The following is a 24523-nucleotide window of genomic DNA, read 5'->3' as shown; positions in this document are numbered from 1 at the left end:
CGACAATCCAGCTCTACCTTCACAGATAGATTACTCTTACATAATACTATTAAAAAGGTTCATCACATCTATACCATATAGTGGATCGTTTCCACTGTCCCAAAGACTTTCTATCGGTGCATAGATAGGATCCATCAGTGTTGTAGAGTTCAGAACTGTAGCCTGAGCCATCTCAAGCTGCGACCGTTAGGTTGGAAGCAAGGTGCTGCGATATTGACTTACCTCCTCCTCAAGACTGTGGCTCACTCCAGAAGTACAAGTCTCGTCCCCTGAGGTATCATGGTTCATAGAGAGCATCATGCTTTGTGCCCCCTTTAGTGAATCCTGGTTGTCGCACTGATTGATGTATTCGCGTGCGATATATGTAAACTCACTGATAAGCGAGCCAGGCAACGTTCCTTCACTCGCGAATTCAATACGACTGAAATGTCCACCCGCAATGTTGAGTAGAGCGAGGTTACTTCTTGTGTCTGGAGACTTGGGATTGCTGATGACGTGGTCAAAAAGAACAAAGAGGGCGCAGAGTGGAACAGCTGCGATAATCCTGCAGATTGTTCAGTATACAGTGTGGCTGAGGTCATTAGTGTAACTAACCACATTGGTGTTGAGGGCTCGACGTCAACATATGTAATAATCTCGAGTACTGAACGAGAAACCTCTATGAGCTGCTGACTATGACTTGTATTTCCCATTCCGCTGCCCTGAGAGCTGTCGATCTGTAGCCTGCTCCTCAGCAAGATGAGTTTGAGGCTGCAGTAGAGATAGTTGATCCAGATCCTAACTGTGCCGTGTACCGGCCTTCGAAGGAAATTGAACTGTGCCGGGTATCCTGGGCGATATTCCTCAGCGATAGAAGCTCTCCACTGTTCAAGGTCTTCGAGGAGTTGATCAATCGTCATCAAGAAGTATTGCGATCCCCTATGGCAGACACCAGGACAAAACAGAGTATTCATCGCTCGTGACAAAAGACGGCTCTGTTGAGCGAGTATGTGTGTCCAGTTCAGGGTTCCTAGGTGGGATTCAGGTATGTAAGGCATAGGCGCGATGATATTAGCGTCGATTATAGCCTGTAAAAGTGAGTCAGAGGACCAAAAGTATCATGGGATAACCTACCGAAGGGCGGCCAAAGTGGAAGCTCATGATCTTCTCTATCACGTAAACGACCCAAAATATTCTATAGAACGACTTTGCACTGGGACCTTTACAAAGACAAGGTGCTAGATCTTGAGCCATACGCGCCATCTCCGTCATGATCCTATGCTCGATGGATATACAGGGTACACCGAGACAATAAACGGCAATTGTTGTTATCGCTTGAAGAGCGACCAGTGAGTTTTTGGCCTTTGGGAAATCGGGTACCTTGGCTAATGCGGCGGAAAGTAATTCCCATGCCTTTCCCTTTCCAGGTTCAAAGCTACCACCACCGTCGTGTAGACTACCGACAGCGAGGACGGAGTGATATAGAGCAGAAAAAGCTGTGTCATTGATGAGGATTGTGCTGAGATTGGGGTTTGCGACGGTGGAATCGAATGTCTCGCGATCGAGGTGAGGGAAGAGAGGATGGACTTGTTCATAGTATACTACAGTGAGTTAGTCCAACTTGCTTTACCCCGTTTGAGTGTAGATGACGCACTAGCTATGTACTTTGCAGCAGATAAATAGTTCATCGATGGAAGGGCTAGCTCAGGAATATGCTCAGGTGAGGTACTGGTGGTTATCTTAGCCCTGCTGTTGATGACTGAGGACATTCGCCGAATAAGGTCGTTGACCTTGTTATTCTGAAGCTTGGCCGAAAGCGTCTCTAGTCTACTATCGGAGAAGAACGTAACACTATGAGTACCGCCTGTGGATAATGAGCCAACGCTACAGGTAATCCGGAGGGATCGAAGACGTACTCAACAGGCCGATTCCCTGTTGCCAAGTTAGTCTTGAGCATTGATTTCATAACCATAACATGCTCACCTTTAGAGAAAATCGTTCATCAGCATTTGGAACATCTGTTGATGATGACCCAAACAAGATCCGGTCTATGAAGAGGTCATTCTGTAGAGGATAAAAGGCGGCGTCTCGCTTCAGATCTGCGTCAGGCTAGATGGGTTAGCTCCCAAGGAACGAAAGAATCCGCTGAGATATACCACAAGATTCTGCCCAGCAGGGCTACCGTCATCGAGTTTAATGTTGGGCGACGTTTCGTCGGTAGTCAGTAATAGATTTCGATTAACTACAGGTGTTAGATATGAGCAAAACTTAGGACAGATTAGACGGACCGTTCTTCCGAAGTGGTATTTTGCGCGTCCCGAATCGACAAGTCGCGCTTCGGATCTATGCACGTCAATCTGAGTACCAATTTGCGGCTACTGATATCCACTCACGGTACAACTCTGGCACGGCGGAGGGTAACCTGCACAATCAGCCTCGAACCCTACAAGCCCAGGCCATTGACTAACCGGAACAGCGGATCTTTCTAGCCTTGCAGGAATCACAAGCTTTGGACGTTAGGGTACTCCGGAGTCGACGTTCGGAAAGAAGCGGAGTCGGCGGCATTTTGGAAGACTCCGATAGCGATGCAGAAAAAGTAAGAAGTAATAACGGAGAAGAGAGACGGCGTTGCAGAAGTTTAAGGGACAAGATGAGGTTGATGTTTCGGCGCCGACATTCCGTGTTTGGTTTAGAGGGAGAAAGGAGTGGAGTAGATGATGCCTAGTCAGGGTTAGTGCCGGGCTCTCAACGGCGTTGCATGTGAAGATCTGGATGGGTTATCAAGTTAGAGATATCTTGAACGGCGTTGAGTTATCGTTACCCATATGACGCATTGGCTATGATATGGAGGACAAGGAATAATGTTTCGGAGATTACAAGAATGTGGGCTTATGATGACGACGTGTACAGCCGGTTTTGTAGACTTCTTATATGAAGCAGCACAACGTCTTCATTTCATACCAACTACCTACACGGAAGAGTACAATTCACTCGTTTGATCTATTTCTCACTTACTAAGACGTCAAAATGCATGAGCACACGCCCCCCTCAACTCCCCAAGACACAGAGGCCGACACAGCCGTCGAAGAAATTACCGAGCCAGTCCTCCAACTGGCCCGTACCTTCTCTCTAACTCGTACATTCTCCGCGCTCTCAACCAACATCAACCCGTTCCTCGCCCAAGACTCCCGCCTTGACCCCAAGTCCCCAGAGTTCCAACCTGAATCATGGGTCAAGGCCTTGCTTCACGCCTTTTCCAAAGACCCGAGTAAGCATCCGCGGTATACAGCGGGTGTATCCTGGCGCAATCTTAGTGTGCATGGATTCAGCGATCCGACTGAGTTTCAGAAAGATGTCTTCAATATTATTTGGAGAAGTCCCCTTGCTGCGCTTGATTGGTTTGCGAAGAGGAAGCAGAAGGTCAAGATTATCTCGGATTTTGATGGGCTTGTTAAGAGTGGAGAGTTGCTTCTTGTTCTGGGTCGTCCGGGGAGGTATGTCGTCAACCATCTTGGCCATTAATGTGATTCTGACATGAAATTACAGTGGCGTTTCTACACTTCTCAAGACAATCGCTGGACATACTCACGGGCTACATCTCGACGACGCATCCGAGTTCAACTACCAAGGTACTATTTCCCGCTCACCCCATCTCTCACATCGTCTAACCTTCTAGGTATCCCTTGGGGTCTAATGCACCGCAACTTCAGAGGAGAAGTAATCTACCAAGCCGAAACAGACATCCACTTCCCCCAACTGACCGTCGGCGATACCCTCCTCTTCGCAGCCCTCGCCCGCACGCCCCAACATATCGTCGCCAACATATCCCGCCACGTCTACGCTGAACACATGAGAGACGCTGTGATGGCCATGTTCGGTATCTCCAACACCCTCAACACCAAAGTAGGAGATGATTTTGTTAGAGGTGTTAGTGGCGGTGAGAGAAAGAGGGTTAGTATTGCAGAGGCGATTCTGAACCAGAGCGCCATTCAATGTTGGGATAATAGCACGAGGGGGCTGGATAGTGCCACGGCGTTGGAGTTTGTGAGGAAATTGAGGCTTGGAACGAAGCTTGGTGGTGCGAGTGCGGTTGTTGCGATGTATCAGGCCAGTCAGGCCGCCTATGATGCAAGTACCTCCCGGTCACCTTCTTATACCGACGACTAACTATTCTCAGGAGTTCGATAAAGTCCTCCTCCTGTACGAAGGCCGCCAGATCTTCTTCGGCCCGACAAGCGAAGCGACACGATACTTTACCACGATGGGCTTCGAATGCCCTCCGCGCCAAACAACCGCCGACTTCCTAACATCCCTCACAAGCCCCGATGAACGGATCGTGAGACCTGGCTTTGAGAATAAAGTACCTCGCAGTCCTGATGAATTCGCAGACGAGTGGAGAATGAGCCAACACAGGGCTTGGCTTCTCAGCGATATCGCTGCATTTGAGATCCAGTATCCTCTCGACGGTAAACAAGTTGAGACGCTCAAGGGTATTAGGAGGGCCCAGAAGGCTAAATTTACGTAAGTCACCTTCTATCAATCAGATACTGAGACATTGATTTATTTTGTAGATCTGACAAAAGCCCCTTTACCATCTCGATCCCGATGCAGATCCAGCTGTGTATTGGTCGAGGTGTCAAGAGACTTCTCGGTGATAAGACCTTTTTCGTTGTTACTATTGCAGTCAATTTTGTCATGTCGCTTGTTCTTGGCAGTGTTTACTTCAACCTACCTAGCACGGCCGAGGCTATGAACCAACGGGCCTCGGTAATCTTCTTCGCTATATTGTTCAACGGCCTGAGCAGTGCTCTGGAAGTATGTTAGCTACTTCACCGTTCTTGTTCCTACTGACGATGGTGTAGATCCTTGCTCTCTATGTCCAGCGCCCGATCGTCGAGAAACACGCAAGATACGCTTTATACCGCCCTCTTTCCGAGTCCGTCTCTTCCATCATCTGCGATCTACCATCCAAGATCATTTCAACCCTCGCCTTTAATATTCCGTTATACTTTATGGTGCACCTCCGTCGCGATGCCTCAGCCTTCTTTATCTTTCTACTCTTCGGCTTCACCACTACGATGACAATGTCCATGATCCTTCGCACCATCGCCCAGTCGTCCAAGACAGTCCATCAAGCCCTCGTCCCCGCTGCCATCTTTATCATCGGCTTGGTCATCTACGCTGGATTCGTCCTCCCGATTCGAAGTATGAAGGGTTGGCTGAGATGGATTAACTATGTCAACCCAATCGCTTACGCCTACGAATCTCTCGTCGCGAATGAGTTCTCGGGTAGGTCTTTTAGATGTCAGACAATGATACCTTCTGGTCCGGGGTACGAGAGCATCGAGCCGATGCAACGAACATGTTCTGTTGCTGGTGCCCTGCCAGGTCGAGATTTTATCGACGGTGACTTCTTTATTGGGACTGTTTACAAGTACCAGTACTCGCATCTTTGGAGGTAAGTTATGACATTTGTTCTTTAGACACCGCTAACCAGGTTAGGAACTACGGAATCCTAATCGCTTTCATCATCTTCTTCACCTTCACCTATCTCTTTGCAGCGGAGTACTTCTCGTCAGAAGCTTCGAAAGGTGAGATCCTGGTATTCCGCAAGGGGCAGAAGCCTCAGCGCAAAGAGGCATCAGATGAAGAAGCCGTCAGTTCAGATTTACAGCCTCCGCGAGCGTCGAGCGACGACACGGTCCACCCACCGACTGAGAAACCATCAAGTTCTTCTACCTTTTGCTGGAGGAATGTCTGCTATGATGTTAAGGTCAAGGGGGAGACGCGCCGCATTCTCTCGGACGTTAATGGTTGGGTTCAGCCAGGAAAGCTGACTGCCTTAATGGTAAGTGGCAGAGAGGCAAGAAAGCTTAGGACCTTTATCCTGAGTGATGAAGAGAGTTAGGCAACGTAGCCTAAGCTTAGGTGACTCTTTAATGAGTTTTCCTTAGCATACTCTTCTAAAGTCTTATGTTTTCTTGGATGGTTCGCACTGAGCACAGACACGGGCTAACATTCATAGGGTGCTACCGGGGCGGGCAAGACCACGCTTCTCGATGTATTAGCTGATCGCGTCACCATGGGTGTCATCACGGGCGACATTCTTGTGAATGGATTACCGCGCGGCAAGTCATTCCAGAGAACCACGGGATACGTGCAGCAGCAAGATATCCACCTCGAGACATCTACCGTTCGGGAGGCCCTCCGTTTCAGTGCAGTTCTCAGACAGCCGACTGCTATTTCCATGCAGGACAAGATTGACTATGTTGAAGAGGTGATCAACTTATTGGAGATGGGTCCTTATGCAGATGCTGTCATAGGAGTCCCCGGTAAAGGTATGTAACCCTACCAACCTATAGCGGCTGCAGACGACTAACAAATCAGGCCTCAATGTAGAGCAAAGGAAGCGCCTTTCCATTGGTGTCGAGCTAGTCGCCAAACCCGAAGCCCTCATCTTTCTTGACGAACCTACCTCTGGCCTCGACAGTCAAACAGCATGGGCAATCGTATCCCTTCTCAAGAAGCTTGCGGACCACGGGTTAGCTATTCTGTGCACCATTCACCAACCATCTGGCATTATCTTTCAGCAATTTGACCGACTCTTACTTCTGGCAAAGGGTGGTAGGACTGTTTATTTTGGCGATATTGGCGAGAATGCCACTGCCTTGACGGGGTATTTTGAGAGACATGATGCTATTCGTTGCCGACCGGAAGAGAATCCCGCTGAGTGGATGCTCCACGTTATCGGTGCTGCACCGGGTGCTCATACAGACCGTGACTGGGTCGAGACCTGGAAAGCGAGTTCTGAGTTCCACGGTTTGCAGAAGGAGCTTGACAACCTGACTCAATCGAGACATGTTTCTAGCGAAGCAAACACAGAGGATACCTCTTACGCTGCTTCGGTCTCACAGCAGTTCTTGGCTTGCACTCAGCGCGTTGCCCAGCAATACTGGCGAACGCCGACCTACATCTACTCAAAACTGTCCCTTTGCTTCATTACGGCAAGTCAGCCACTTACCCTTCACAGACATTTACTGACACATCTCAGAGTCTTTTCATTGGCCTCTCGTTCCAGAATTCGCCGCTGTCTCTCCAAGGTCTTCAGAACCAGCTCTTCTCGATCTTCATGCTTCTCGTAATCTTCGCATTCCTAACCTACCAAACCATGCCCGGGTTCGTCACCCAACGCACGCTGTACGAAGGACGTGAAAGGTCTTCCAAAACTTATGCTTGGTATAACCTTATTCTCGCCAACACAGTCATCGAGATGGCTTGGAATTCTGTGGCATCTTTGGCAGTCTACTTGCCGTTCTACTTTCTCGTTGGTATGTATGACAATGGTCGCATTACTGATACGCAGCATGAGCGAGGGGCGTTCATGTTTGTGTTGACGTGGGCGTTTATGTTGTACGAGGGGACTTTCTCGCATATGTGTGTCGCTGGCGCACCAACTGCTGAGGTTGGAGCGACGCTTGGTTTGTTCCTGTTCATGATGTCTCTTGTGTTCTGCGGGTAAGTCACCTATTTCCGTGATGGTTCAGTCTTCTGATATCTTCTAACACTTGTATAGTGTTCTCGTCCCATATTCTGGCCTCCCTGGATTCTGGACCTTCATGTACCGCGTCTCTCCCCTGACATACCTGATCGGTGCCATGATCTCGAATGGTGTCGGTAAACAAGAGGTCACCTGCTCAAAAATTGAGTTTCTGCAGTTCCAAACTCCGGCAAACCTTACTTGTGGCGAATATGTCGGACAGTTCGTCCAAGCGGTAGGCGGTGCGCTATCGAACCCGGGATCGAACCAGACTTGCCTTTACTGTCCGATTGCGTCAACTGATACATACCTTGGGACTCTGAGTATTCGCTACAGTGAAAGATGGAGAAACTTTGGTCTGCTGTGGGCCTTTATCCTGTTCGATGTCGTTGCAGCGTTAGTAGCATATTGGTTGATCAGGGTTCCCAAGAAGGGAAATGGATTGTTGTTTTGGAAGAAGTAGACTTTCACAAGGTATTAAGTAGTCTAAGTAACTCAGATCATAAGGTTGTGCGTTAATATAGTTATTATCTAGTTATCAGAAGCTTCCTATTGCATCCCTTATTTCCAAGTACGTCCAAGATTTAGAGAACAGAAGCAAAGCAATTGGGAACAAAGACTCTGTCACCAGAATCAATGCTACAATCTGCCTCAGTAAAGGCAGCAGCATCCGGGAGTAGCTCACAAGTGCGCGACTCGAGATCAGGTTTTCCTCCGAGTTCCTCGCAACGACCACTGAGATTGAACTTGCGCTGGGGCTGCCGACCAGCGGCAACATCATCATCAGTAGTAACACAGAAGCAGTCGATGGCCATGACGGTGCTATATTTGGAATGTCAGTAATCGAGAGTAGTGCAAATAGGAATGGGGAAGGCTTGCCTAACAGAAGAGAGAAGGGCGATGGTGAAGAACTTCATTGTGACGATATTGCTAAGACCTGCTTAACTTTTGTGAAATAGACTTTTATTACGTTAGAGTTAATTAGACGAGCTTAGTGCCTCAGGTATTTACCTTGATTTGTGGCTCTTTAAACCTGAAGAATAGAAAATTGACTGCGTGAGTAAATGGATCGAGAGTTGCTGGACGATGATATTTAGACATTGCAGTAGAGGAATCAAGCCAGCCTTATAGTCAGCTCAAGTCACGAAGCTGACCAATTAAATCCAATACTAGTACTCTTAGATTATAGTCAACAGGGTTTTGCCTCAACGAGAGACTCTTTGCATGTCTGAAACCAGTCAGGCGAGTCATTCAAAGTTTATTTTCTCTGTTATTCCATGTCGTCGCGGTTTTCAGTTAAGCTATCTCAAACCTATCATCGCGTGATTCCAAGCAAAAGCTGTCTTGTGATATCGTGACATTCCAAAAAAAGAATCCAGTTCGGAGACGATAATGAGACTAAGTTGTTCTGAAACAGCTTTTATGCTATAGGTCCGGAAGGTATAAAGTCCGAGACCGTGTCACGTTTGCCTCAGAAAAACTCTATTTACCCTCCAAGGCTTACCAACCAAACTTGAAGCCAACATGGGTAGATCTAGGGCTTCGCGATTGAAGAGAAGGTGAGTAATGTGAGTATATACAGGAATGTTTGGATGCATGTGTAGTCTACTGGAGGTTTAATGATTATATCGCTTTCTTCCAATGACTCCCAGAACTCATTGCTTGTCAATCCAGTTCCCTGCTTCGTTACGAACTTAGCAGTCTAATGATCCTATACTGATAGTTACTGGATGCTCAGATCTCAGGAGATGAATGCCGTTGGCGAATGAATTTGAAGATGTCTTTTGACGCATCGCGAACTTGAGGGGTAACTTGCCAAGACTCCCGAAACCAGTCTTGGCATATATGAAGAAACAGCAGTATTATGACTAAACCAGATTTCCCAATCCAATATTTAAAGTTTATGTGAGACCGCAGTGCCGTTCGTTTCACATCGATGCATAATTCTAAGCTTAACCTGCGTTAGCTGAATTAGGTTAATAAAACCGCTGCCAAAAGTTCACACACGATTCCATTACTTCATTCGCGCGATATACTCTACACATGTGTTAGAGACTCTTGATAGTGAGATTTTGTAGTAAACTTTAATCTGAAAGCGCACCATTTTTGGAATGTTGATACGGGTGAAGGAGAATCCGGTGGTTCAAGATCTGATCGGAGACGTGATAATGGACTATCTCATGACTCGCCAATTCGGCTCCTGCATGCTTTTGGAATTGTCATTTTCTTGGTCTTCATGCGCCAGAGATATAGCTCTTGATGTGCATGTTCAATGGCTGTCTGTCAATGGTTCACGCAACTGGTTTCTGTATAAAGAGCAATCCTATCGCCATCATTAACTCAACATCTTTCTCAATATCAACGATTCTTTCTCCTCATTTTACATCCTATCCTCTTCAAAACAAGCTGGTCTTGAAAAGCTTTTACACAAGTACATCTCCACCGCATAACACTCCTACACATGACTAACCTCTCACCAGTATTCATCATGAAGGCCTCAATCATCCTCACCACCATTCTTACCACCTCAGCCTGGGCCAGTACCCTCCCCATCAAGCGCCAAAACGCCGCCAACGAGGCCGCCCTCCAACAAGCCCGCGAAGACTCTGTCAAAGCCATTGAGGGCGGGCAAGGCCGTGGACGACTTCTTCTCGACGAGGGAAACTGCAGCGAGGCCTGTAACCGCTGTCGTGCTAGCGCCGTCGCTACTGCTGTCGCTGAGGTTTTTGCCTGCGGTACGGCTGCTGTCGCCATTGATGTTCTGACGGCTGGCATCGCGACGTTCCTTGAGGCTGCTGGCTTTGTGGCTTGTGAGGCTGCGGTGGTCAGTACTTTGAATGAGAAGGAGGAGACTTGTCTGAAGGACTAGAAGCTGCAATCAATTGGGTTTTCTCAGTGTGTTGGCTTGATATGTCTCGTTAGATTTCATAAGCCTTGACTGTCAATCGATATCGGAAAGATGGGATTTCTTGGTCCGCATTGGGCTTGCATAGGCAAATGTCATCTTCGCTGTACAGCCATCTAATGCTCCGCCACTGTTGACCATGCATTCGATCTCCACAATAAATCCCAATACTCAATCGTTATTCTTCTACTAAGATCGCTGACATTCCCACGGGCATCGCTGAAATCATCTTGTGAGCCCTTCTCCAACTGAAAAGATTATTTCCAAGGACTCCTCCCGTCCTATCCACCATTCAGTATCAATCTCACACAGCTCAGGATCCACCCAGGGAATGCCCCTCGGGATCTGTCCTTTTCTATCTCGCATGTACGCTTCCACGTCACGGCATCTGTACATCATGGTCTTCGTATATCTCTTCCTCGTATTATGCGTGCACTCGCCATTTTCGCTCTCAGGGTCACTTGCCCAGACGTGGCTGAATCTCCTCTCTTCTGGTATACAAGCAGGACTCTTATCCAGTGTATGTGCCAAACGAAGCGACTCCTTGTCAAAAGTCCCTTCTTCAGCGTTGATTATTGCCGCCACCAGGGAGCCTTCCGTCTCAGCACACCATGGACCTTCTTTTCCACTCTCCAGTATGAGGCTCAAAGCCTTTCGACGCCAGAATGGACTTCTGTATTTCTTTGCGGTGAAATACAACGGGTGTATTATGCCCATTTCCGGCACGAAAGATGGCAGCCAGTCTTGAGTCTCGCGTCTTGGTGCGCCTTGGAGGTATTTGCTCATTAACAGGGCCCCTATAGACATGATGATTTCCTCAAACTCTGGGCCATAGCAGTCGTAGGAAGTCTCGCGTGGTTCGAGTATAGCGGCGGTGTTGATCAGCGCTGCTAGGCATTGGGAGCGGAGAACGATCAGCGATTCGTGGGACCCGGTGTCTGCAGTAGGTGGGACCTCGTTTTTTGAGAGCCACTGCTTCAAGTTGGAGAGCTGTCGGCCCTGTTCTATGAGAAGCTCGGGTGGAATTGTTCGGCGACTGGTGTACTTGTACCGAAAGGCTTTGGCGGTGAAATGATAACTTGAATGGAGAATCTTGAAGAGTGACCCATCTGGCGGATAGAACTGCAGTACATCCCCCATGACGAAGGGTTTCGTGGGAAGGTTTGGAGGATGGGACACAGCGTATGTAGCGACATGCAAGTCAAGCTTTTTCAGGAGCAGCACAAGACTATCGGTATCAACCTCTGCAAGGAGTTGCTTATCGGTCAGTGACATCATGAGAGAGAAAGTACCCTGGAGATGCACAAGGGCTTTGTTAAGCCTCTGCTGCAAAGCTTCGACAAAGCCAAGGAAAATACAGGCAACGACACATGGAATAGGACCATTCGGCAGGGTGGCAAGGTCCTGCTGCACCAATCTCAAGGCCTTTGAGTATCGCTTTGTTGTTTCGAAGCCTGGTCGTGTAGAAGTGCCTCTGAGGACGTATTCGCTATAGGATGTGCCGAACGCTTCGATGGCGGCACGCACGGATGGGATGGATTGGGCTAGTTGGGGGACGGTGCGGGACCAGAATGTATGCTCGACGTTGTTTCTTGCACGACGGGGACTTTGGACCAGAACTGTACAGCCGAGGTCGACAAAGGGACTCGATAGGGAGTATGGGTTGAAAGCGAGCGATGTCAGGGTCGAGATGATTGTTTCTGAGGGTGATTGTGACGGGGAGGTGTCTGAGGGCGAAGAAGAGGCGGATACAAGCGATAGAGCTGTCGATGCAGTGCTATCCGAGTCTGAATATGCACCTCGGGGATACCCTTGGCATTCTCGCTTCGAGATCAGGCAACGTTGACAAGCCGGCTTGCCCTCATCGCACTTGATTCGCCGAGCCCTGAACGAGTCAGCATTGCATCAGCAACAAGAAAACACGTGTCATACTTGCAGGTGAAACAGCCAAACTTGGACTGCTTAACGTTGGTCCTCGTTCTCTTCGGTTTAGTCGCCTCTGCCATCTTTGGCACGCTGAAGACCGAGGAGACAAGAAAATGCAAAGACCGAAGGCGTTATAAAACCCGATCAGCAAATCAGCCCCAGTTCCCACGAGGTTGACAGGGAGTCATTATCTCCAAAACGATGCTAGCGCAAAGTCAAAGACCGAGCGATAACTGGGGCGATAATGATCAGTGTCCAATTAAAATTAGCCCGTCTTACGATGCTGAAGGAGGCTCAGACAAAGACCGAGTGAAGGATTCGGTGCCTGAGCCATTGGCCAATGAGATTGATGATGAAGAGTATCAGAGATAGAGGGGGAACGTAATCTTTTATCGTATGCTTAATTTAGGTGACGCGTTTTAGATTCTCAGCTCGTACTTCAATCGCTGTTTTCTTCGACGCTCGGTCTTTTGACCAATCAGAGATGATGCCTATACTTAGATAATTCCTGTCAAACACCGAGATGTGATGAATTTTCGCAAAGGGCGCGGTAGGAAAGGGACAAGAGATGATATATAAACAAGCGCTGGTATTCCGATCAACGAAATGCTCAATTCCAATTTAACACAACATTTTGCGCTGCCTCAATCTTTCATCTCTCGTCAATAACTTCACTCCTCACGATGTCAGACCCGCTCATCTGCACTCACGTCTCCAAAGAGTGCCCTATCGAGCTCACAACTTATGGCTATCGTCCTAATCTCGGCGGCAACATCTTCCTAGCCGTGATTTTCGGCATCGCATTCGTAGCTAATATCGTCCTCGGCATTCGCTTCCGCATCCGCGCTTATGCCATTGTTCTCAGTCTGGGTTGCCTAGCCCAAGTCCTGGGCTACGTCGGACGCGTGGGGATGTACTTTAACCCTTTCGACGCAATTCCCTTCCAGGCGCAGATCTGCTGTCTCATTATTGGTCCTGCATTCAACAGCGCGGCTGTATATCTCATGCTAAAACATATCGTTGCGCTATTTGGAGCCAAGTGGTCTGTGCTGGAGCCAAAGTGGTACACCATCATTTTCATCACTGCGGATGTTGTATCGTTGGTATTGCAAGCTGTTGGCGGCGGTATCACTGCGACTTCTGATTTCAGAACGGACCACGATAGGATTGAAATGGGCAACAATATCATGATGGCGGGCATTGCGTTTCAAGTGGTGACACTATCGATCTTTGCGATACTGGCAACTCTGTTCTGCGTCAGAAGAATACGAGCTCTCACTACGAATCCTCTTGAGGGCAATTCCCTCCAGGCTTGGCGGACTCGTCGATTTCGATTGTTCCTGGGGGGACTTGCGACTGCGTTTATGGCGATTTATATCCGCTGCGTGTATCGCATTGCGGAGATGCGAGGTGGTTGGGGTAACAAATTGATGAGAGAGCAAATCCCCTTCATCATTTTTGAGTCGGTGTGAGTATTGTCTAGAACTCTAGGCCATGGTCGAATGGACTGCTAATAACTTGGATGAAGCATGATTCTCACTGCGACTTTGGCGCAGACTATTCTACACCCTGGATACTTCTTCCCGTGGTTTGCTGATCAGACTCCTAAACTTGGTAAGAAATGTCAAAGGACAAAGTGACCTCTTAAACTAACAACTTCTAGATGCTGAGAGCTCGTATACGGAACTGTCTATTGTCTCTGGATCACGAACGGGTTTTGAGGGGTCGAAGTAATTGGACGGAGAAGCATATATCACGGATCTCGAAGGAATTGGAAGTATTCATCCAATCGCGTTTATGGTGGGTAGCAGAAGCGCTGTTAGTAAGAGTAGAGTATCATAGACCATTGCAGAGAATTATCGCTTAATAGAGCATTTACCTTTCCTTTGTGATAAACATTCACATACCTTGCAATAAACATTGCACCATCGGCGTACTTTAACAGTACCCTACTGACAGAAAGCATACCAATCATGTGACTCGACCTTTTGGGGTAGCTATTTACTAGTATTGAAAGTTGCATGCCTATAGAATCAAGTTACACGCCACGACCATTGAAGGGCCTCTTCACGTTTCCTCGTGTGCCAGACTCGATGGCTAGAAGAGAAGACAAGCTTCGGGAGACAACAAGACTTGAGGAGCACTGGTAGCCTACGGGGACTTCGGAAGGTCAATGCAGCTTTGATTGGTCACTGTTAATGGCTGGGATGACCTGAGTTGTGATCTGATGCGCCAAGCTGCAAGGATCAGTACTGCTCTCTGCCGCTGATGGCAATCATCTACCATCAGATGAAGACCATTCCAATTACAAAGCTGAGCCTTACCAATTCGATTCAATATGTATATCTAAAGTAACAGACTTGAAAAGCTCTCGAAAGGATCATTCGCAATGTTAGCGACCTCTATCTCATCCAAGTCGATGAGGGGAACCGCAGCCTGACAATCTCACCAATGACGCTTACAAAATGGCCGTTCTTCCCAGTGCACGTTTCTGCTAGTCCCGCCACTCCCGAACCATCTCAGAGCTTGTTATAACACCATCTTGCAATGCTAAGTGCAATAGCAAACACAACGCCCAATGTAATACATCTCACTGCAGGAAGCATGCCGGAGTGAAGCACAAAGCCCTATAGGGAAAATGCAATGCTACCTCGCTTGGATCAAGACCACCAACCTCTTAGTCACAGATTGCCGTCATATCATCTTATCGATACACATCCAATATTATGCATTGATATCGCTGTCCGTGAACAGCGAACATGCTAGTTGGCACTCCCATCATCGAATCATTGCGTGCAAGTTCAATTGATGCAAGAATTAGCGTTATCTCGCAAGACTGACAAAACGCCATTTTGAAGAGTTCTTATCACCAGCTGAAAATAAATACCCAGTTTTGAAAGAAGGCTGCAGGTTGCCAAGGCAGCCACTGGGTGAACACATCGGTTCATTTCAATTTTATGCAGCCGAAAAACGCCTCTGTTGATCACAAACTTGGCTATGCCAATGAATGCTTCAATTGGATTCCACTGCGAGCCAATTGGTATCTCAATCACATTTATCACACAACGTCAAGGCTATTGATGCAGCCGACGCCATTATTGCCAGCAAGGCTGCCCAAAGTAAGCCCAGCAATGTCTCACGCAGATAGTAACATCACGACAGAACGTCAGTGCCATTTCTCACGACATTTCCCTTTTCAAGCGTTGTTGCCTCGAAGCGGGGGGTTATATCCGGCAGCTTCTATGATTCATCTCTGACATAGTACACTGCATAACCGCAACCACTACTAACAAGACGTTGTTGTCACTACATTTTAGCGTCATCGAGTTTTCTTGATCGCCCTGATCGGTCATCAGTAGGCTCAGGTACCTTGTCCTCACGGGCCAATCACTGCACCCCTGCGATTGCGCAATCTGACAACTCCCCTCTATCCCCATATAACAGGTTGTCAGCAGTCACAGTCTATTGGCGGGAGTTTTCTTGGAACGCGGGGCCTGACCTGAAGCTTGCAGATGTAGAGTAAGCCCAACAGGACCGGTCAACGTGTTACAAGGTCTGGACTGTGAAGGTCCTTTGCTCTGTTTCTGACACTCACGTAAGGCTGGGATGGAGGTGAGCTTGGATCCTTTAAGGTAACGCTATCAAAACAAGATTTTGGGAGTATTCTCAAAGCGGAAAACCCTACAGATGTGTCTCGGAAAATAACGTGCCAAGTGATGGAATTGGAGAGTGTGTGGATCACGGGTCGCGAATTCAGCTGGCCCGGTAAATGGCTGTTGTTATTCTTGGCTCCCAGAGTGTAACGTCGTGTAGCCACCACCTCCGCGTTAAGGCCCGGTACCTGTAAATCCCCCGCAAAACGGTCAAAACGGCGGTAACGAAGTATATCGGCCTTTAGACTAAAGTTTCACCATCACAAATACGATGTCAAAGCGTCCCGTGTAGATAAGATTACCGATCACGCAATCTGGTATGCAGTTCACGTAAGTTCGAGCCCGCGATAGTTCAAACTGTTATGATGGTACAGAGCTTGTTTCTGCACCCGTCGAATGAGACGCTCTGATAAGATAGCCTGATATGCGAAGTAAGCCACCAGGCCCAGCGGTCAACCGGTAAGCTGACTTATAACAAAGTCGCCACAACGGATGAGCTTAACCATATTTCCGTCCCGCGTCAATAAAGGCTGTCGACCTGCATTAATACTTGTCCGTGGCTGCATAAACACGAGCTGACCGGCAGATACGAGCTTATGGCTGAACATGATTGTTGTGATTGGCAGGTCGAGGTGAGAATATTGAACAACTCAACAAGAGCAGCTTTCAACATTCGGCCGGGCGGGATTGAGGTTGGGTGTTGGTGAGAAGGTGAGGCCAACTTGGTTGATGATACGATTGAGCATGTGCATCTCGCAATATGTAGTAATTGAGTAACTCATCGAGGAGGTTGGACGGCAGAAGTGGACGAGCTGTATGTAGATGACTTGTATAAAGAGTCCTTGTGATCTCCTCATTCCAAGACTCACTCAGGCTCAACCACTGGCTCAACTCTCCTGAACACTCTTTCAAGAACATCACCACTTCTCCATCATACCTTCGCTGCAACCGCCAACATGAAGTTCTCAACCTTCATTGCTCCTCTCATCTCAATCCCTCTGGTCTTCGCCAGCCCCAACCCCAACAACGACCACTACCCACCTCCCCCCAAGACCAAGACCGTGACCGCAACAGTCACCCACACCGTCACCAAGCCCATCTACAAGCCCCCGATCACCAAGACCGAGACCGTCACCAAGAAGTACCCCGTCACCAAGTACGAGACTGAGACCGTCACAAAGTACAAGTGGAAGCCTCCCATCACCAAGACCGAGTATGTCACAAAGTGGAAGCCTCCCGTGACAAAGTACGTGACCAAGACCGAGACCGACACCGTCACCAAGTGGAAGCCGCCCGTTACCAAGTATGTCACCAAGACAAAGACCGACACTATCACAAAGTGGAAGCCTCCTATCATCAAGACAAAGACAGAAACCGAGACCGACACCGTCACCAAGTACAAGTGGAAGCCTGCCATCACCAAGTACAAGACCGAGACTGTTACCAAGACTGTCACCAAGCAGCCTTATCCTACTCACCACAAGCCCGGCAAGGACTACAAGGCTTAAGAGATATGCATCTCTTTATGTACAGCCTGAGAGGTTTACGTTCTTACCTCTGACTCGTCACTTATCTCAGTGATGGGTACCGCCTCCGGCAAGGCTATGATGGATCATGACGCGACACGACACTCCTTAATTATTTAATGTCTTCATTTTGTCACTGTATACGCGCTATCGCCACTACAAGTTGAGCTAGTGGGAAGGGAGCTACCACTTGGTGGCTCCTTTGGGCGATTGGATAAAATTTCTTCTTCGAAACACTCGTTGTATAGTGGACATAGCCGCGATAACGGCGACTACAGTTATCTATAGACCTTATATAGCTTGAATTATATTGCTGCTTACTGTATCAATCTTGCCGCCAGTGAGCTGGAAGTGATCCTGGTTGCCTTGGTGTCAGACGCTACGTACCGAAAGGTATGATATAAACAATATTTTTATGCGGTTCTGTTTCCACTGCTTTCTGCGTTATCACTGGTCCTTTAATTCAAGAATGGACTGTAAGATTGGTTTCAGTGGACCGTGTTCTTAACTCTAAAAACTTGCTCTCTTGATAGTTACAATACTTTGACAATTATCCTATGCAAGTATACTTCCTCTAACAAGCGCCTTATCAGGACATGGGGACTTCTTTATTTCATGCAAAACGTTTGTTTTGAATCTTTTCTCACTATAGAAGAGTACCCACAGGTACATAGTCAGGAATCAGATAGTCGAGATCAACGCGAAATGTCAATTCGTCATAGCTAGCAGAATGGCCCCTAAGCCTGAGCCTGCAGGGATGTGACCATTGTAAGGCTGTCGTCATTACCAAAACGATAAGCAAAACCGACACGTAGTTCCTTCTAATACATTCACTTATTTTTCGGTCTCCTGTTCTTCCTCATCACTCAACTTCTTAATCTGCTCCTTCAATCGTTGTATTTCCTTCTCCAGAAACTCATTTCGTTCCATCAGCTCCATAATCCATCTATCACGATCTTCTTCATCTTTCAGTCTCTGAACCTCATCCTGCAGGAAACTTATATATGTCTTGGCCGCATTATTAGCCTCGATGCCAACATTTTCTGCCTTTTCTAAGAAGCTTTAGTATTGGCACGAAAAGCACGAAAAGCACGAAAAGCTAGGAGTACAAACCTTTCGTATTCTCGGTTTCGCTTTACATCTTGGAGGGCCAGTTAGCTTGTAGGAAACACCGGCTGCCTCAAGACTCCGATTGCGTAGATATGATGCTGTAATGCTTTTTGAGTCCGCACGTTTCGGCTTTATATTTCATCACATAGCATTAAGTGAACTAATATGATCTGATTCTTATTACCAACGCGCCACCGATTTAGTGCGTGCCACCCGGAACTCCACTGACCTAGGATCTGCAAGTGCCGCTCTTTTATATGTGCCATGCGGCCTAGGGTTCCAGGGAGCTGGTCTCTCTAGCGCGAGTAGCTGAATCAGACGGTGCCTGTCATGCTGGAGATTAAACTTTGGCATGGCAGCAAACCCTGCACTATTCTCCACTGGCGATTCTCCCTGTAGTCGCCCGCGGCGTAGCCTCACGAGTCCATGGGTCGCGGATATGAACTCGCATGCCAGCATCAAGGTTCTTGAGGGGTCAATATAGGTTAGATCCACATTGGAATACCTTTGTTGGTCACCTGCATCAGATAGGGTACCACTACGGCCCGATGGCAATCTCAATACGTGTGAAACACCTGTCACATATCATCCTTGGAGATCTAAACACATCTGCTGAGCACCCACCGTAATTGTTGGACTTCTATGTCTCAACCCTTAACGGGCTATAGTCAGGTATGCCACCCTGGACTGGAAATGCAGCCAAACATCGGCAATCGCGGTCCGAGACGTGGCCCAGGATCCGCTCTGGGGGCATCAGCTGCCCTTGAAATACGGAAAACCTTTCCTTTCCTGTACTAGCAGCTCTCCTACCAGCAATCGACGATCGTCTCTTTGCCATCAGGCCAAGGCTGCTGAAGATAAGCTTTGAGACATCGCTCTATGTCGGCCCGATGGCAACACCCATGTTGGCCCGATTTCTCGTCTGGACAGGGTTTACAAGGAGTGTGTTTTGGTTAAGAGGCGGTTCTGACAAGTCGCAACGTCTCTCACTCCACATTCGTCATTACAAGAGGTTATCCTAGCTTTTATCATTATTGATCACCCCGTCCCACTTTGCTTCTTCTAATTCCACAGAACAAGTTCTGAACCATCTCGGCACTGACTCGAAGCTGTTGAGTCGTTAGGTGTTTTGAATCAGTGCTAATTTGTCATGGATGTGTATGGCCAAAGAGGTTGCAAAGTAAAAAGTACGATTAGAGTTTTCTCGTAGTTATTTCCAGCATTATCCTAGGCAGCTTAGGTAACTCTTTGGGGTTAGGTTCCGAGTTGTGACTGGATACAATCCCCTGTTGGCGCCACTCCCTAGCACAGACACATCCCCTCGAAAGTCCAGAGTGCTATATTAATCCCCTGCAGCGTTTTTCATCCCTCATGATAAGAGGCTTCCGGCTTAGAGCCACTGCTTGTTTCCATAGTGGGACACGAAGGAACCTCCATTGCCAGCATCAATGCTGGCCTTGTTTATAACAGAAAGGACTGCAGTGGCAGACTCTTCGGGAGAAATGGCACCCTCCCAGTGAGGCGCGTAGCCTTTGAAAGCAGCCACCATATCGCGGACTCCCTGAATCTGTTCTTCGGTGTCTGTTTCTCATTAGTATGTGATGCTAGTAATTATATGCACAGATTCAAGGCATTGCCCTTGTCATAAGCAAGGCCAGAAAGCATCATGGGGTGTAGGGGGCAGTGGCAGGAGAGACTTACAATTGGACGTGTCCTGGGTAGCAACAAGACCCGGAGAGATGGCCATGAACAGGATACCCTCCTTCCTGTATTGGGCATCGAACTTCGCAACGGCAATGTTGAGTGCGCCCTTGCTGATTGTGTAAGGGGCCCCATCAGTGATTGAGAAATTAGTAATAAAGTCGGGATCGGCCATGCCGGATGAAATAGCGATGACTTTCTTGGCTTCGCCCTTGCGGATGAGTGGGAGGGCTAGGTTGAACAGGTGGATATTTCCAAGAGTGTTGATCTTGAAGGACTCGAGCATGTCTTCTTCAAGTCTCTCGGGTTCCTCGCCACTGTGTTGTAAGCGACTGCGCGATACAAGGGTTAGAATGAACTTACAGAACACCGATGGGGTTATGGGCAGACCATTCGGATTGAAGAGCGGCATTGGCGATAATATAATCGAGGCTACCGCCTGTGATCTTAGCCACCTCTTTGACCAAGTTCTACTCCTGTGGTCAGCGTGAATATTTGCAAAGAGGCAAACTGGTTACTTACCTTTACCGACTCAAGGTTTTGGATCTCGCCTTGGATGGTATGAATGTTGGATCGTGCAGACAGTTCACGCTGAATCTTCTCTTCAGTCGCCTTCTTATTGCGGACGAATCCAATGACGGTGTTGTTCGAGTCAGCAGATAATTGACGAACGAACTCGAACTATGAGATGTTAGTGTCGTCGTCAGGAAGATGAGTCTGAGGGACTTACACCGAGGCCTCGGGATGTTCCGGTGATGAGATAAGATGGCATTGTGATGATGGTTTAATGTTTGGGCTGTGTGAAGTGAGTATTTTTAGATGATAGATATTGTGTTTGATAGGGAATTGAAGCTGTATGATGAACTTCAAGGCCTTATATATATCATTCTCAACACACATTTTCGATCATGAAAGTCTTAGTGCTTTGTAATTCGGATTGACCCTGCCCGCGATACGCCTCTTGGTCAGCAAGCTAGTGGAGGTTAATAGTGGGGCCCTCGCAAAAAGTTGCCCTGCACCAAAGACCTACCATAAGCCGCATTCGTCGACGTCGCATTATCATGCGCTTCACAGGTGTATTCAGCAGAAAAGGCAGCCAAAAACTCATTTTAAATCTTTTGAGGATTGTTCTGACTATGTAGCTCTTTGTGGCCTACAGGAGATTTCTAATCCTATCATCGCATCAGGTTCACGAGGATCAATACAGCTGGGTGTTTTTGAGACGGCAGATAAACCGTGATGGTCGTTACTTTTATACAACAATTAAATGTATAATGAAGATGATGAGAGGGTATTCACAAGTTTCTATATGTAACTAGACATCTGGTACTGTCCTGTCTGTCGTTTCCTTCCACTATATAAACGCTGGTACCGACTTGTGAGTCGAGCTCAGAATAACACCCAACTTCCTAACATAATTCATCTCCTCAGTATACAAGTCCTTTTGCACCCAAACTGTTTCGATGACTTTCTTAACAGTTGCGATATTTCTGTACTGCATATTCTCACTCGTCCTGTCCATAATATCCAGAATGATCATTCTTTGCTTATCGCTTTCTGCCTCGCAGCCAAAGATGAGTAAAGGAAATGGCCATTGGCAGGCAGGCAGTCGTTCAAGCAACTCAAATGCTTGTCCGACCCACGTTGTGAACTTTTGATCTAGTGGAAGAATCCCTGCAGATGCTCGTCTGAGATAGATCAAGGTAGATAGGCGGTACAGCTCAACCACTAGATCGAATGCTGGATGCGCTGTATCAGCAGAAGCGTTGTTGTCCGGCGCTTTCTTTTCAAGATTGCGTAGTTTCCAATCTAGTGTTTCAAGATGGCTTCTATGAGCCTTCGTTTCGTAGCGCGGGTCGGAGGGCACTGTCGCGGCGTTGAAAGCTTCAGAAAGGAGATACAATATCTCATGCGGCGCTCCTGTAAGACTTTCGGGCTTCAAGAAATATTTTGTTAGCTAGCTCTGCTGAGTAGTAGACAGTAAATACCTGTCCGTTGCCGCATACAACTGGGTGAAACGAATCAGCAGCGTCATCGGGATCAAACGTGACATGTGGCTGCCAGTGGCGCAAGCTGAACCGAGATAAAGTATTATAATAGTGCACCCAGCCTACAAGAGCAGCTGTATCGTGGTCGAGGTTATCCACATCCAGCCCAGCTGTCTTGACGATCTTGGCAGCGCCACAAGCGTACCATAGCCAATGGCTCGACTTCATCGAGTTTTGCTGTATCTAATGCCGGAGTTAGTGCGACACTTCTTCAAGGGTACGGCCCGTACCTCTAGCGTGCTTAGTATCATGCCAGCTGCTATGTGGCAGGCTGAATCGATAACACTGATGCGGCCTTGTGTTGACTCTGATAGTTCCCGTAGAGCGGCTACTTTATACTGGGCGGTTGTCTGAGGTGAGTTGGCGCGGTGGAAGGAAGCGAGTGCTAGAGCTGATTTGAGAACTGCTGTAGATGAAGGTGAAAAGTCCGAAAGGGCTATCTGGATCAACAGTTCCCGAACCCTTGGAGCATCATGTCCAAAAGACGTGATGGAGTGTGAAGCTGTCTGTATGACTGGCTAAAGTAAGTGGAAGCTATTCGCAAGGTGCATGCTAGTATGCAGTGGACGGTAAAACTTACAATACTGAAAGTATCTCTGATCGGCTGGTATGAGTCTAGCTATGGGTCCCACTGCCGGACCTTTGATCAATGAGAGTGGCCCTGATGCCTCAAGAGAACTAGCACCGGAAGACCCAAAGGATACTTCAGGCAGCCCCAGCATGTGTACTCCATAGGTTTTGTCCGACATAGATACTACATCGTGCAGCCTAATATCTGTGAAGGTAGTGTTCACCAATCGATGGTCAGACTGTTTACACTTGATGCGCGGTCTGGGGCCAACTATAGCCCGCCGGGTATCATTCCGACGCGGCCAAGACAGCTGCATGCCGTAGCCCTTGCAGTGGCGCCCTGCTTTGATGCATCGATTGCATTTCGGATAAGTTTGGTCACAACGCACTTTACGCGCTATCACGTCTGTTAGTAGCGTCAAGTACAGCGGACCAGATAGGGCGAACCTCGACAGGTTCCGCATCCCAGGGATGGCATCTCGATGGCGCAGAGATATGAAACAATTTCACTCGCAAAAACTTTCCACTCTTGATCCTTCTTGGATATCTTGGTGGCATGAGGGAAATAATATGAGCATCTCTGCCGAGGAATGATGCGTTCCCCCGATTACCAACATCAGGTAAGCAGCCACAGGCAGGATAAGCTCGGCAATATGCCGGCTATATCTAGTCCTTCGTTGGAGCAACTTTTTGCGAGATGATTATAAATGTAGGGAGAACGCAACTAAGCTCTTATCTCACTAGCGCATATCTATCTTTAGAACACATTCTGGACACTATGGCTAAGCCGTAGGGTAAGCACAGTGTTTTGCGAATATCTATTAATTCGTTGCACTTATACTGACATTAACCCTGCATATAGAGTTAAATAGTTACTTGCTTGAATATTGAGGACTAGTTATACTTAAAGAGACTACTTAATGCAGAAAGCGTCTGGCGACAATTAGAATCAACGCCCACAACCAAAAGGACAAGTTTTTTCCGCACAAAGATGTTACCTACCAAAAAACACTTTCCCCTCAATAATCACAAATGTATCTAAATTTCTCATTTCTCATCCCGATTACCACCTCGCTCTGTTTATATAGCCGCATATTTGTCTCACAAGTCCAAACAGTACATTGGGTGATTTATCCCTAGGAAACTTATGAACGCTAAGATAAGTGAGATGATTGATAACCGATAACCGACAATCGATAGCAGATAAGATAAGCACCACCTTATCTCGGCGTCTTGGTGGAGCAGCCGAGTTCAAAACGCCGGTCGGTTAAGACCAATCAACCAATAAATCTTGCTGGAGGGCACTAACAATATTGTGATTGGTCCACCGCCCTTGTCCAAGGTGTCAAGAGAAAGGCGGAATGATTATCAATGAAGGACTGTCTTGCATCAAAAAGAGTGCATCTGCACAGCAAAACCATGTTCTTTTCATACATCATTCTGCACCCTTCATCTCGATGCTTTCGCAATGGTTGATTACTGATGCGGCGATATTTCCTCACTTTTCCAGGCCACATTGACAATGAGTCGATTGCCCTGACCCAGCGCTTGGTGGCCCCGGCACGATG

General features: G+C 47.7%; 9 protein-coding genes; 4 read left to right on the top strand and 5 right to left on the bottom strand.

Moving 5' to 3' along the window:
* Nucleotides 1-36: 36 nt before the first annotated feature.
* FFUJ_11973 (uncharacterized protein) lies at nt 37-2544 on the bottom strand (the record flags this gene model as incomplete). XM_023570932.1 has 11 exons in its annotated part: nt 37-177; nt 223-544; nt 595-1067; nt 1114-1580; nt 1634-1843; nt 1896-1911; nt 1963-2088; nt 2136-2221; nt 2268-2322; nt 2373-2401; nt 2448-2544. 11 exons carry the CDS (start codon nt 2542-2544, stop codon nt 37-39), a joined length of 2022 nt encoding a protein of 673 aa, XP_023438122.1.
* A 462-nt stretch (nt 2545-3006) lies between these two features.
* Nucleotides 3007-7979, top strand: FFUJ_11972 (probable ABC1 transport protein; the record flags this gene model as incomplete). XM_023570931.1 has 11 exons in its annotated part: nt 3007-3473; nt 3526-3608; nt 3656-4023; nt 4157-4500; nt 4551-4794; nt 4842-5437; nt 5482-5827; nt 6005-6317; nt 6367-6964; nt 7033-7494; nt 7553-7979. 11 exons carry the CDS (start codon nt 3007-3009, stop codon nt 7977-7979), a joined length of 4248 nt encoding a protein of 1415 aa, XP_023438121.1.
* A 121-nt stretch (nt 7980-8100) lies between these two features.
* Nucleotides 8101-8433, bottom strand: FFUJ_11971 (uncharacterized protein; the record flags this gene model as incomplete). XM_023570930.1 has 2 exons in its annotated part: nt 8101-8338; nt 8429-8433. 2 exons carry the CDS (start codon nt 8431-8433, stop codon nt 8101-8103), a joined length of 243 nt encoding a protein of 80 aa, XP_023438120.1.
* Nucleotides 8434-10004: 1571 nt separating this feature from the next.
* On the top strand, nt 10005-10385 carry FFUJ_11970 (uncharacterized protein; the record flags this gene model as incomplete). The annotated part of the gene is made up of 1 exon (XM_023570928.1): nt 10005-10385. One exon carries the CDS (start codon nt 10005-10007, stop codon nt 10383-10385), a length of 381 nt encoding a protein of 126 aa, XP_023437967.1.
* Nucleotides 10386-10646: 261 nt separating this feature from the next.
* Nucleotides 10647-12427, bottom strand: FFUJ_11969 (uncharacterized protein; the record flags this gene model as incomplete). XM_023570927.1 has 2 exons in its annotated part: nt 10647-12306; nt 12354-12427. The coding sequence occupies 2 exons, from the start codon at nt 12425-12427 to the stop codon at nt 10647-10649; spliced, it is 1734 nt and encodes a 577-aa protein (XP_023437966.1).
* A 603-nt stretch (nt 12428-13030) lies between these two features.
* On the top strand, nt 13031-14081 carry FFUJ_11968 (related to phospholipid-translocating ATPase; the record flags this gene model as incomplete). XM_023570926.1 has 3 exons in its annotated part: nt 13031-13815; nt 13876-13961; nt 14011-14081. The coding sequence occupies 3 exons, from the start codon at nt 13031-13033 to the stop codon at nt 14079-14081; spliced, it is 942 nt and encodes a 313-aa protein (XP_023437965.1).
* A 2875-nt stretch (nt 14082-16956) lies between these two features.
* On the top strand, nt 16957-17508 carry FFUJ_11967 (uncharacterized protein; the record flags this gene model as incomplete). Its single annotated transcript, XM_023570925.1, has 1 exon — nt 16957-17508. The coding sequence occupies one exon, from the start codon at nt 16957-16959 to the stop codon at nt 17506-17508; it is 552 nt and encodes a 183-aa protein (XP_023437964.1).
* Nucleotides 17509-20026: 2518 nt separating this feature from the next.
* FFUJ_11966 (related to protoporphyrinogen oxidase) lies at nt 20027-21109 on the bottom strand (the record flags this gene model as incomplete). XM_023570924.1 has 5 exons in its annotated part: nt 20027-20217; nt 20338-20654; nt 20701-20807; nt 20860-21018; nt 21068-21109. The coding sequence occupies 5 exons, from the start codon at nt 21107-21109 to the stop codon at nt 20027-20029; spliced, it is 816 nt and encodes a 271-aa protein (XP_023437963.1).
* A 582-nt stretch (nt 21110-21691) lies between these two features.
* On the bottom strand, nt 21692-23134 carry FFUJ_11965 (uncharacterized protein; the record flags this gene model as incomplete). XM_023570923.1 has 4 exons in its annotated part: nt 21692-22273; nt 22326-22568; nt 22616-22899; nt 22966-23134. The coding sequence occupies 4 exons, from the start codon at nt 23132-23134 to the stop codon at nt 21692-21694; spliced, it is 1278 nt and encodes a 425-aa protein (XP_023438119.1).
* Nucleotides 23135-24523: the final 1389 nt, after the last annotated feature.

The sequence above is a fragment of the Fusarium fujikuroi genome, chromosome FFUJ_chr11, assembly GCF_900079805.1.
Source record: "Fusarium fujikuroi IMI 58289 draft genome, chromosome FFUJ_chr11".
Classification (NCBI taxonomy): domain Eukaryota; kingdom Fungi; phylum Ascomycota; class Sordariomycetes; order Hypocreales; family Nectriaceae; genus Fusarium; species Fusarium fujikuroi.
The sequence above is the reverse complement of the archived record's forward strand: the minus strand, read 5'-3'. Positions and strand labels throughout refer to the sequence as shown.